The 12,159-nt window shown below is 43.5% G+C and overlaps 1 protein-coding gene across 2 annotated transcripts in view; it reads right to left on the bottom strand.

The window, feature by feature from the left end:
• Window positions 1-12,159, bottom strand: part of LOC142817914 (E3 UFM1-protein ligase 1-like) — a 37,724-nt gene that overhangs the window by 2,035 nt on the left and 23,530 nt on the right. Inside the window, exons 11-15 of one of the 2 annotated variants that reach the window (XM_075895866.1) lie at window positions 11,821-12,088; window positions 8,933-9,099; window positions 5,644-5,777; window positions 3,137-3,217; window positions 2,332-2,424 (exon numbers count right to left, since the gene is read on the bottom strand). In XM_075895866.1, coding sequence (XP_075751981.1) covers window positions 2,332-2,424; window positions 3,137-3,217; window positions 5,644-5,777; window positions 8,933-9,099; window positions 11,821-12,088 — 743 coding nt within the window. The remainder of the gene's footprint in view (window positions 1-2,331; window positions 2,425-3,136; window positions 3,218-5,643; window positions 5,778-8,932; window positions 9,100-11,820; window positions 12,089-12,159) is intronic. The other variant, XM_075895867.1, reaches the window with a different exon arrangement.

Below are 12,159 nucleotides of genomic sequence, written 5' to 3'. Positions count from 1 at the left end.
TCAACGAACATTCATATGCTGCCATACCAGTCAATGAACTATATTTACCATCATTTAGCTAAGACTAACCACAACTACCGTAATTACTCGAATCTAACGCGCACCTTTTTTCCGGTTAAGCGAGTTCATAAATCACATGCGCGTTAGAATCGAGTACGAACAAAAAAATTACGGTCAATCTATTGCCATCGCAAATCCAAAATGGCCGCCCCCTACGTGCGTCGGCATGGTGCGTCGGCTATTTCTGCCTATGTGTTTCCCATGTGCGGCACTTCGTACGTGTGCTGAGGAGTTCGTCATCTAGTAGTGCATTAGCATCGACGACGTGGAAGGGCCGACTCCAAAAACTCGAGTGCACCACGATGCCGCTTTTAAAAGAAAAGTCATCGCGTGTGCAGATACGGACGGAAATCGGGCCGCATCGCGGTCCTTCTCGAAACATGCGTGCGGGACCGGCGGAAACAAAAGCAGAAGATTGTCGACAGCAAAGATTCACGCAAAGGCTTCAGTGAACCACAGCAGGGTCGGTTTCCGTAAATTGAAAAGCTGCTCCGCGAGTATGTGCTTGAGGAGCGAGAGGCACAGCGGCCCATGACGACAGAACTGCTCCAAGTGTGGGCTATGCAATTAGTCTTAGAAAAAAGTCTAATGCGGAGCCTGTTTAAAGCGAGCAGGTGCTGGCTAATTAACTATATGAAGAGGAAAGGATCTTCCCTCCGAAGGGGAACATGCATATGCGAAAACTTTTGCGGTGAAGTACGATGAAAAACTTTACAGTTTTCAGAGGTTCGTCCTAAACTTGCGGCGCAACAACGGCTACCTGCTTGGGCAAATCTGGAATGCCGATCAGACGCCTCTTTACTTCGACATGCCTGGCACCACAACTGTCGAGAAGAAGGGGGCGAAGCAAGTTCGCGTGCTGACATCGGTCCACGGTAAAACTACAGTGACGGCAATGCTCTTTTACACGTCAGATGGGCACAAGCTTCGCCCGTACCTCATAATTAAATGGAAGACAATCCCGAAAGGAATTGTTTTTTCGAGTGGGGTGATCGTGCGGGCCAGCAAAAAAAAAAAAAAATGGGTGCGCGATGCAATCGATGTCTTACGGTTTTTTTTTTTTTTTCGCGGTGGAAATCGGGTGCGCGTTACAATCGAGGGCGCGGTAGAATCGAGTAAATACGGTACTAGCCGACATTTGCCAATGATAAGCCAGTATTGGCCGACATTATCTCTTTATTCAGTCAACACATCTTCCAAGAGACAGCATTAACCGTCGCTGAGTAGGGTGTACTCTGCAACAAAACATTCGTGGAAGAAGCCTGGGAGGAGACTGCCCTCAAAGAGCCACGTTATCTAGCAGAACTGCAGTCCATTATTCAAACCCAATACCAGTAGGACAAGTCCTGCACATGGACTACTACTGCATAGACAACTACTATTTGTGTACGTTACTGATTCATGCTGTAAAACACGACTACTTCAGGTAGCTGCACATTTGACCTAACACACTCTCACTTAAGCTTCTGTATTTAAGTTTAAGGTTACTGCCATAATGTCAATAGCTAAAATGCAGCACCCTCGCACAACGCTGTTGTTGAGTATGTTAGAGTGTCAGGCCTGGGAATTTGAGAACTACGATACTGAAAGAATAAAGACTCAGTTCGTTCTGGGCTTTCACAGAGCTATGTCTCATTTATTATCAAGCTCTTGATGGCCTCCTACTACCGCTAGTCTTCCAGCCATCTTCACTTGTATCAGTTATGTTCTTGAATAGATGCAATCCCAAGTGTTGTGCTGCAAAAGCCCCACCGCTTTGGACTTCTGTGCTGAGATTATTACAACTTGTTTCGAAAGCTAGTTTTTAGAAATTGGTAGACCCACGCAAAGTTTATTGCATGTTTCATAATGCTTTCTCAGGTTCGTCTGTACGTATCCACTTTGAAAAGATGATGCAGTTAGATTGTTACCACAATGCCACAGTACTTTTTTTCCAATTTTTGATGCACTCACCTTTTAACCAGTGGACTAGCAGTGTGTGAGAAACACGTATATAATTCATTAAATGCCACGCTTGCTCGTTTATAAGGTGCAAATGATTGTAACTATGTGAAAGACTTTTTTTTGTAGTTAGAGATGAAAACCAAGTTTTTACGAATGCAACGTGCACTGAGGCTTTCAAGTTTTCAATTATATTAAGAAATCGCAATTATACCTGCAACAGCCTTCATTACGCACTGCCCAGTTTACTACAGTAAAAAGAAAGTTCAAAGCAGAATATTCTTTATTACATTAAACAAGCCTATAGAAAATTGGTGGATGTCAAATAACTTGCCTCTCTTTCTTCTTGTCGGAGCGAATAATCATGTCGCACACGCCTGGTCCCAGCACCACGTCCACATCGGCCAAGAAATCTTCCAGCGTCTGGAGTTCAAACAAGATGCTCTATTCACTTCCCGATACACACTTCCAAATACATAAACACAAAAGATAACGTTCATTGCCCCCGTCATTATTTAACTCATTTCTCATTTTCAATGCATGACAAAGAACTCTACCAGCTATCTCCAGTCATGCCTAACTTACATGACGTGGTTCCACTTTAGTATATGTGCAAGAATACCGATTTCATCAGACCATAAACTACCACCATCAGCACATCAACATGAAATGTTTCTTTTTAATCTACAGTCCACCCCTTCACCAAGCTCCCTGCTATCACCCAGCGCACAAGTTTTTACAATGTCAACCAAGATAAGCGACTTAGCTTTGCGCTCAAATCAATAATAATTATACTTTTCTAGCCAAAATAAATTGATGTCATCCTTTTAAAAGCAAAAGGTGCTTCACAGAGCATATACAATATTGAATATGTAGCTTTTTTCTCGTCTGCTCATAAGAGTAAAATTCCAAAAATGCGGCACGCTGTAGCAGAAGACATTGGACTAACAGTACCGCTCAGGATTCCTTAACATTTGCATACCTAACCAGGTACACAAGCTTCTTTGTTAATTTGTGCTCCTCAATACGAAGCTGCAGCAAAATCTAAAACCCAAACCTTGAGCTCAGTCATACAGAAGCAATATCGCTAGTCTACCAGACTAAGTTAATTAGCAAAAGATTCAGTGTTGCCTACCTTTGCTGATAGCGATTGATGAAGCTTGAGCACTGGACCCCTGACGTCGGATTGAAGCTTCTGAATCAGCTTTTGCCGCACCTGTTTGCACAAGAGTGATTGATTAGAGATTGAATGTGATGTGCATTGTGGCGCTTTTGCTCAGACAGCAGCGCGGCATCATATGACATATGACAGTTGAAAAGCATAAACTTTGCACAAACAAGAAAAAAAAAAACACAAAATAAAAATAGGTATGTGCATTCTTTTACTCTACATATATATGCGCAACTTAGTTTTCATCTTCTAGCACGAATCCATGAGAACTTGTGCAACCTTTGCTTGAAAACACGAAAGACTCGTAATGACACAGTTTCAAATACAAGCTGTACTCAAGCTCACCTAAGACATTTGTTGGATGAAACTCTCATTGAGCCATTACAGACAGGTTGCATCAAAATGTTTCCTTCAGGCGATCTTCAATCAAAATATGCTAATTCGTCAATTAGCTCCAGTGCATATATTTGCTTGGTTATCTCGGACGACACTGCCTTGCAACCTTCACAACTTAGGTGGTCACCGTGATCCTTCTCACGCAATTCGTGCAATATCACAAAAAGATCAGCCCGTTATCACTTTCTGACATTTGCGTCAGAAAGTCCCATCAGCGAAATCGAGCCGTTGAACAAAACTCCTGCACATGCTTATAGAATAGGTCATATCAAATTGCTCCTGATGAGCATTTCATAGTTCTCTTCACAACGAATGCATGAATGTCTTGAGCTGCAAGCCAGCAAATATTCATGTTTCTGCGACTAATGCTGCATATACAAGTTCATTATTAGTGCATGAGTGCTCACTGAAGAAAAGCACTGCCCAATAAATTAGTTTATTTTATATACAGTAACTAGTTGTGTATGCAATTACATCGAAGCATTGCTTCCCTCCTACACCAATAAGATACAACGGGCCCTTCTGCTAGCCTTGCATGAGATCAACGTTAGAAACACCAGAGAGCATCAGTACGCCCAGTTTTCCTGCATATGCAAGGACTTTCATTTCATAAAAAATGTTGAAGATTTTCAGGACAATCACAGTGAAATATTTTGCCTAACTGCAATGCCTTTGGCATTTACCGTATTTACTCGATTCTACCGCGCCCTCGATTGTAACGCGCACCCGATTTCCACCGCGAAAAAAAAAAAAAAAAACGTAAGACATCGATTGCAACGCGCACCCGTTTTTTCTCGCTGGCCCGCATGATCACACCACTCGAAAAAACGACTCCTTTCGGGAGCGTCTTCCATTTAAATATGAGGTACGGGCGAAGCTTGTGCCCATCTGACGTGTAACAGAGCATTGCCGTCACTGTAGTTTTACCGTGGACCAGTGTCAGCACGCGAACTTGCTTCGCCCCCTTCTTCTCGGCGGTTGTGGTGCCAGGCATGTCGAAGTAAAGAGGCGCCTGATCGGCATTCCCGATTTGCCCAAGCAGGTAGTCGTTGTTGCGCCGCAAGTTTAGGACGAACCTCTGAAAACTGTGAAGCTTTTCATCGTACTCCTCCGCAAAACTTTTCGCATATGCATGTTCCCCTTCGGAGGGAAAAGCCTTTCCTCTTCAAAAAGTTAGTTAGCCAGCACCTGCTCGCTTAAAACTGGCTCCGCATTAGACATTTTTCTAAGACTAATTGCATAGCCCGCACTTGGAGCAGTTCTGCCGTCACGGGCCGCTGTGCTGCTCGCTGCTAAAGCACATACTCGCCGAGCAGCTCTTTAATTTGCGGAAACCGACCCTGCTGTGGTCCACTGAAGCCTTTGCGTAAAGCTTTGCTGTCGAAAATCTTCTGCTTTTGTTTCCGCCGGTCCCGCACGCACGTTTCGGGAACTCCAAACGACCGCGATGCGGCCCGATTTCCGTCCGTTTCTGCACACGCGATGACTTTTCTTTTAAAAGCGGCATCATGGTGCACTCGAGTTTTTGGAGTCGGCCATTCCACGCCGTCGATGCTAATGCACTACTAGATGACGAATTCCTCAGCACACGTACGAAGTGCCGCACATGAGAAACACATAGGCAGAAATGGACGACGCGCCATGCCGACGCACGTAGGGGGCGGCCATTTTAGATTTGCCGATGGCAATAGATTGGCCGTAATTTTTTTGTTCGTACTCGATTCTAACGCGCATGCGATTTATGAACTCACTTAACCGGAAAAAAGGTGCGCGTTAGATTCGAGTAATTACGGTAGTGTTTCTATTGATCAAACATTTGAAAAATAAACAGATTAGCAAATAAGGCACTGCCAATCAATCACAGCATAAGTTAAGTGCAATGCACTCAGTTACTGCAGTTAGAGTCCTCATAATGTTTGGCAGATTTTTACACCACTTATTGACACCACCGATCTACCTACGATACCTACGCCTCCAGTACGCCAGCATTCGGCGAACACCAAGTTGGTAGCCAACAAAAGCGCTTCATTGCCATGTCCCCAGGATGGACAACGGTCATCGTAATTGATTCATACCTCAGGAGCCATGCTAGCCGGTGTTTCCGCTTCCTTGGCATGCTCTGCCGCCAAGTATCCTACAACCAGGTTGGTCAGGTCCGAGCACAGCGTCTTTAGGAGATGCTTGGCCAGCTGGGACTGAAGCTCCTCCCCTGTAAGCCACACAGGCAGAGCATCCACATTAACAATTGTGCTCAAGCAAGAGAAAGAGAGCTAGGTAGGCCCAACTCGGATACACGGCCAGTCAGTTTTGCAGAAATGCCCAAACTGGAGGAAGGTTCATGAAAAAAAGAGAAAGCGGGGTTGCATTGGAAAAAACACGGAACAATACGAACTACATTTGAAGCGAGACAACAGTTTATGAAAGACTGTGGCAAGCAGAAGTAAGGCCTTCGATGTCTTATAGCATAGCATACGTGAAGTAACCTGATGATTAAGCCGCTGACGGGCGGCTGACCATGCTTCAACACATGTAGTATTTAAAAGAATTTTGCAGGGTGTAGTTGGTGCATATTGACAAGAATAAATTAGTGCAAAAAAAAACAGCACATGCAAAAGACACACAAGGGACCAGTGCTACTTACAACTCTTTATATAATATAACCATTGTAAGTACCACTTGTCCCTTGAGTGTCTTTCTCTTGTGTGAGTGTCTTTCGCTTGCGCTACATGTAGGATGATTACTCAAAAACGGGTACCACGTCCCATTCTGAAAGCAAAGGCCCGAATCCTGGCTTTGTGTCTCTCAATTATCCACACAAAATAAGGAGGTTTTATCTCTTTCCCGTTCCTCTAGTTGCAGAAGCGTTAGTGCTAATGTGAGCCATATGTAATAAAAGGGCCACTATGCGAAGCTGGAGGGTAACGAAGACATGGCTATTATTATTTGATCTGTCAATAGAAGTGCGGATGTGAAAAAAAAAAGGAAAGTAGATCGAAAGAGAATACAATGCGAGTGGAAACGAAACCTATATATTCTACGTTACACATACAATGTTGAGTGTTGTCATTCTACTTTCGTGGAGTTCCGAGAACATAGCTCGCTAAACGAAGACCAAACAAGATGAACACAGGTCAAGGGCTTGCCCCGACTTCATCTTGTGCATTCATTTAGTGTGCTAGGGCACCAACACATCCCACTGTCCTTCCTTCTGAAGCATCTTTTACACATCTATATTATCTGGCCTTGAAACTGCTAATCTTACAAAATAAGATTTGACGATAACTTATTTCGAGTGAGCTTTTATTTCTTCGGCTTATCATTTCTGCATATCATGTCTAACTACAGACGATTTCTCTCATGTATTCACTGGCTACTGTCTGCCAGCTTTAAGAATATGCCTCTACGAAAAAAAACACTTGCACAAGCTCTTTTTTTCTCATCCAAATGGCAAGGCTTAACCTGTTAATATGCATACAAAGTGTTAACTACCGGTGCAACTGATGTGAATCATGTTGCAACATGATCAACATAGATAGCTGCGGTATGAACAAACCCCATCAGCAGGAATTCAGTTTATGCTACACTTTGTTGCCTGAGCTAACATTTCAGTATTGCATCTATAAACTAGGAGTACAAATAAGGCATCATGGATGCAAGGCTGAAAGAATTCAGGCACCATGCTGCTACGAGTTGCAGTTGGCAAATGAAATTCTCCACAAATCTTTCTAAAGTGGCAGCTGAAATCAAGAAGTTCGCAAACACCTAGATTCCATGAATCTGAATGTCCAAGTAGTGTAAGGTGAAAATTCTTCATGGTGAATGATAAGAGTGGTTCTGAAAATAGCTCCCAACATGTGCATGGTATACTGTATTTACTCGCATAATAGGCGCACCTTTTTTTTTTTCCGGGAAATCCGGCTCGAAGTTAGGGGTGCGCCGATTACGCGGGGTAAAATTTTCAAAAATTTTTTCGACTCTGTTCTTGCGCTTTAAATCTTCAGATTTGTCCCATAACAAGCGACTTTTATGTGAGAAATGAAATACCTTTACGTGACAAACACCGATATGCCTGCTTGCAGCCCAGTTATCGTGCTCCGGCGTGTACTGCACTGCCTTCAGTTTAAATCTAGCCGTGTACCTTGAGCACTTCCCCATGGTGGAACCAAAGTTCAATACACGACCACAATGTATGCACACCGCTTGCAAAATGGAGTTTATTTCTTTTTTTTTGATGGCGGTGATGGCGATCGAGCCCCCGGCGTTGTACACGTGACCTCCAAGGAGTGCGGCAATTTGGGGGTATCAGTAATTGATAGAACAAGTTTTTTTTTTTTGTTTTTGGTCATAAACGGTTTTTTTTCCTTCATGTTTTATTTTGACAAACACGTTGGTCAGGTCGTTGCACTTCGAACTTTTTTTATTTGCTTGTCGATTTGCCTTGTTTTTTTCTTCAGGGTATGGGGACCGCGTTCCAACTGTACCGCTGAAGGGTACAATCGTTTCTGATCGCAACCAAGTTCGGGGTGCGCCTATTATGCACGGAATTAAAAAAATCAAATTTTCAGCGATCAAACAAGGGGTACGCTTATCATGTGAGTGCACCGATTATGCGACTAAGTACGGTATATTGATGGCAACCAAAGTTGCTAAACCATAGTGGGCCTAGTGATACTACATTGTCATTAAGTTATATCTGCTTTTTGCCTTCCTTGATGCAAATCCATGCATTGGTGGCAGAGTGAGAGAGATACGATTTTGTGGAGACCACTGCACACAAACCTGCGCAGCCTCTGTCTCGCCCCTGGTTAGCCCGGTCTCACAAGTCCACTCGCTGCAACACGCTTCCGATAACGAACTGCGTCACCGCAACTTCACCGGAGGCTTACACCACCACTGGTGGCTATAAAACCCAAGCCGCCAAGCTCAGTTTCATCATTGCTCCGTTACCTCTGATGAGCGTAGTGTCACTATGCTCGATATGATGCTTTTCCTATAGATTGAATAAACAGTTACATTTTCTTGTTAGGATCCATTCTTCTGTCGACACTGCACTCTACAATCTGAAGGACGTTGATTTGAAATTAAGAATAATGAGTGTGAACTTACTTCAGATAGACTAATCGAAGACACATTTGCACGGTAGAGCGAAAATTACAGCTTCATATGACCCTGTGGAAAACAACACAGCACTTCTTGCGGATCTGAAAAGCTGATATTGAATATTCTGACATTATTATCGTTCATATTCTACAGAGAACAACACACATCATTCCTACTAAAATTTGATGCACATTTCCTTACTCCTTTTCAGATAACTGCACGTAACTCCGTGATTTCACGTGAGGAGAAGATGTGGCCACCAACCTGCGGGCAGAACCTTGAGGCCCCGGTCAAACTGCTGGATGCTGAGCAGCAGGGAGGAGACCTTCTCCTGCAGCTCGGCAAACGTCTTGCGCCGCGCAGCGCCGGACGCGCTCGATGTCGCCAGGAAAATCGACCTAGCCACCTCCTGGTACTTGCGCGTCAGTGGCCTGAACGTGAATCATTGAAAGAGTGGGCAACAACGTGCATGTTTGGATAGATCTCTGGGAATTTTCTATCATTTCTATCATTTTCTATCAGCCATTGGCTGATTTGAGCATGGCGCACTCGCTCGTTACAGAAATCGCCGTGAGAGGCCTCCACTTGTCCACGCGTGCGCGCGCAATCACACTGAAAAAACAGCGCATTCCAAGAAAAAAAAAAGTGCTCAAGGTCACGAGGCGCATGAGACGTTTTACTGTGTGGCCCTGCCATCCCTCTCTGCTTTGCTTCCAGCGCTTCCGTTGGGACGATAGAAGAGAAAATGCAATTGCAGCATGCGACAAATCTTTGTAACTCCAATCGCACTGGATGCATTCTTAAAAATTTTGCTGCATTGAATTCGTGAGGCAATAAGCTTTTCCAGTGAATTCATTTCGTGGTTACTTGAAAGGGTGTTTCAGGGCCCTTTTAAAACAGCTGTCCTAATGTAAACGTGGGGCTTCTATTCTGCCCTTGTGCAACGCTGTTATTTGTACTAATGCGAAGACAGCGGCCTTTCACATTAGTTGGTGCTACCATTCTGTTGGCACAAAATGCGGATTCCTTTGGTTGTAGAGGTACTGTTGCAGGCAGTATGCATATTGTAGACAAAATACATAGGCTCTAGACCAAAAGATCAGTCTTTATGGTAGAAAGGCGAAAAGCATTTGTTACTTGGAGAACAGTTGAGGCATGTTCATCATGGCTTACAGAATCAGCCACAACTGCGAGACATGGGCCCGCTTGTTGCTGACTAGCTTTCATTCTTGAGCGTAAGGTAATGCACAATATTCACAAAATAAATTTGAACCCACCACAAAGCACAATAAAGGAAATTTCAGTACCAGCAATGCAGAACCCTGTTGTAATGAAGTTAGTAATATTGATGTATATATGTATGTCATCGAATGATTGAGATGTTCACCAATACTATAAGCAGTTGCAATTTTACACATGCCATACTTTAGCATTCATCACTCTACTTTTGCAATTGTGAGTGGAAAATGTGGTGCTGGACGATTGCAGATACCAATAGCAAAAACTATCTGGGCCTTATGTGTTTCAGAGTCTATATGCAGTCCCATATATTAATAGACAATAAAGGAATTCACAGGTGCAAACCTAAAACATAGAAACTGGACTGGACAGAAACAAGTGCACGGATTCTCCATGTTTTTTCTATTGCCCATGTTTTTTGTTTGCACCTATGAATTTCTTCTAGCTGTGCTCCAACTAGCCCGATATCACACATAATTAGGTCTGTGTGAAAAGTGAATTTTACGGTCTTGGCGAATTTGAAATGAATAGCGATTTTGGTAGAATAGTTTTGAATCCAATTTTAATTGTTTATATCGCATCTTATAAAAAAATGGGCATAGTCATGACCCATCTACCCTACTCAAAATTTTTGAAAAATTGAAAAGAAAAGAAAAAAACCTGGAACGGCATTTACAAGGTTGGTGGAAATGCCATTTTTTCTGGTCCAAAAAAAGTGGAAGCAGCTTTGAATTGTAACAGGATTCGACTTTTCAATAGAATGCAAGTGATAACCAGTAAAATATGTTACATTTTAAAACTGATTATACTTTGGGCATTTGGGCATATAAGCCGTTATAGGAGGGTTATAAGAAGCGAAAACTGCTTCCGCTTCTTCGTCGCAAGCAGAGATGAACTCATTGTAGTAGTACCGCAGCGCCAATGCCGACTTGCTTTGCGGATGCCATAACTAATCACCGAAAAGATGACAAGGCCTCTTCAGAGAACACCTATACCTGCCTATACCTCTTTGGACTCCTAGATTACATGAAGTGACAAAGATAAGAAAAACTCGAAGCGTCGCGGCTGTCATCACCTTTTTTGAAGAAAAGAGCTATAAAAGAAAAGTCCTCGCGTTTTGTTTTCTGCTCCCTCGCTTTCTCAGGTTTTCCACTCCCATGCTTCCTGTTCTGAAACTCCCACTGTGCCCTCTGCCTCGCTGACCTTGCCCTCCCGTGTTATCCTCGCTCCTCTGCTTGTAAACCTGCAGCGTCGGCGTTTCAATAAAAAGAAAAAAAGAAAATCGTCCTTTCGTTGTTATTTTTTTTCCCTCCACACCGTTGTGTGTTTTCTGAGAAGCAAGGCGTTCATTTGCTCGTTGTGTGTTTTCTGAGAAGCAAGGCGTTCATTTGCTGAGTCAACTGCTTGGGTACCGCTCCGGTGGTCACGACGGATTTAGAGTTCGTAGTACTAAAGTGCTGTTAATAGAACGCGGAACTAAATTAGCACTCGTTATTCTGAAAAGTTCAGTATTCTGAAGTACCTGATAGTGAAACAATTTTACATTGAAACTATTAGCAGACGATGTGGGATTTTTAGACGTACGCTAATCTGAAAAGTCCACTAAAGTGGTGTTCATTCTACCAAAATTTTACTGTAGCATACATTTAAATAAGAGCCATCGCAGCTTAACATCCCTTCACTGCGGCGAAACCGCCTTTACAAAAAGTTGCATACGGATGAATAAACATCTATTCATTCTTTTCCAATACTTCGAAACTTTCGACACACTAAATTTGAATCAAAGCGAATTAGAATACAGTACTAATTCTCTAAACATTCAAATGTTCGCACTAGCCTACAAATTAATGTATGGGCAACAACTTCAGCTGGTTATACCTGAATTACTTTGAGAGAATGACAGACTGCCGCACCTGTGGATCTTCTCGGCAATGCTTTGACTCAGCTCCGGCGGACAATCGCGGAGCAGTGGAAGCTGTTCCAGCTGCACCCGCATCTCGTCCATTGTCATGAACTCCAGTTCCTGCTGCTGTTTGGAGCGGTGGGAATGGCTCGATCCGTCTCCGGCATCGTCTTCTGAGTCCGAGTCGCCTCCACCACGGCCGCGTCGCTGCTGCTTTTTGGGTTTCACCGCCTTGGTCTTGGTCTCTCGTCCTTGAGTTCCACCACCTGACTTGCCACCTGGACATTTATGGGTGGGTGATTTTATTGGAAAGAACCAAACAAAAAGCATGCAGTGTGCTTGAACTTAT

The sequence above is a fragment of the Rhipicephalus microplus genome, chromosome 5 (assembly GCF_043290135.1).
Source record: "Rhipicephalus microplus isolate Deutch F79 chromosome 5, USDA_Rmic, whole genome shotgun sequence".
In the NCBI taxonomy this organism is placed as follows: domain Eukaryota; kingdom Metazoa; phylum Arthropoda; class Arachnida; order Ixodida; family Ixodidae; genus Rhipicephalus; species Rhipicephalus microplus.
This window is presented reverse-complemented; position numbering and strand designations above follow the sequence as displayed.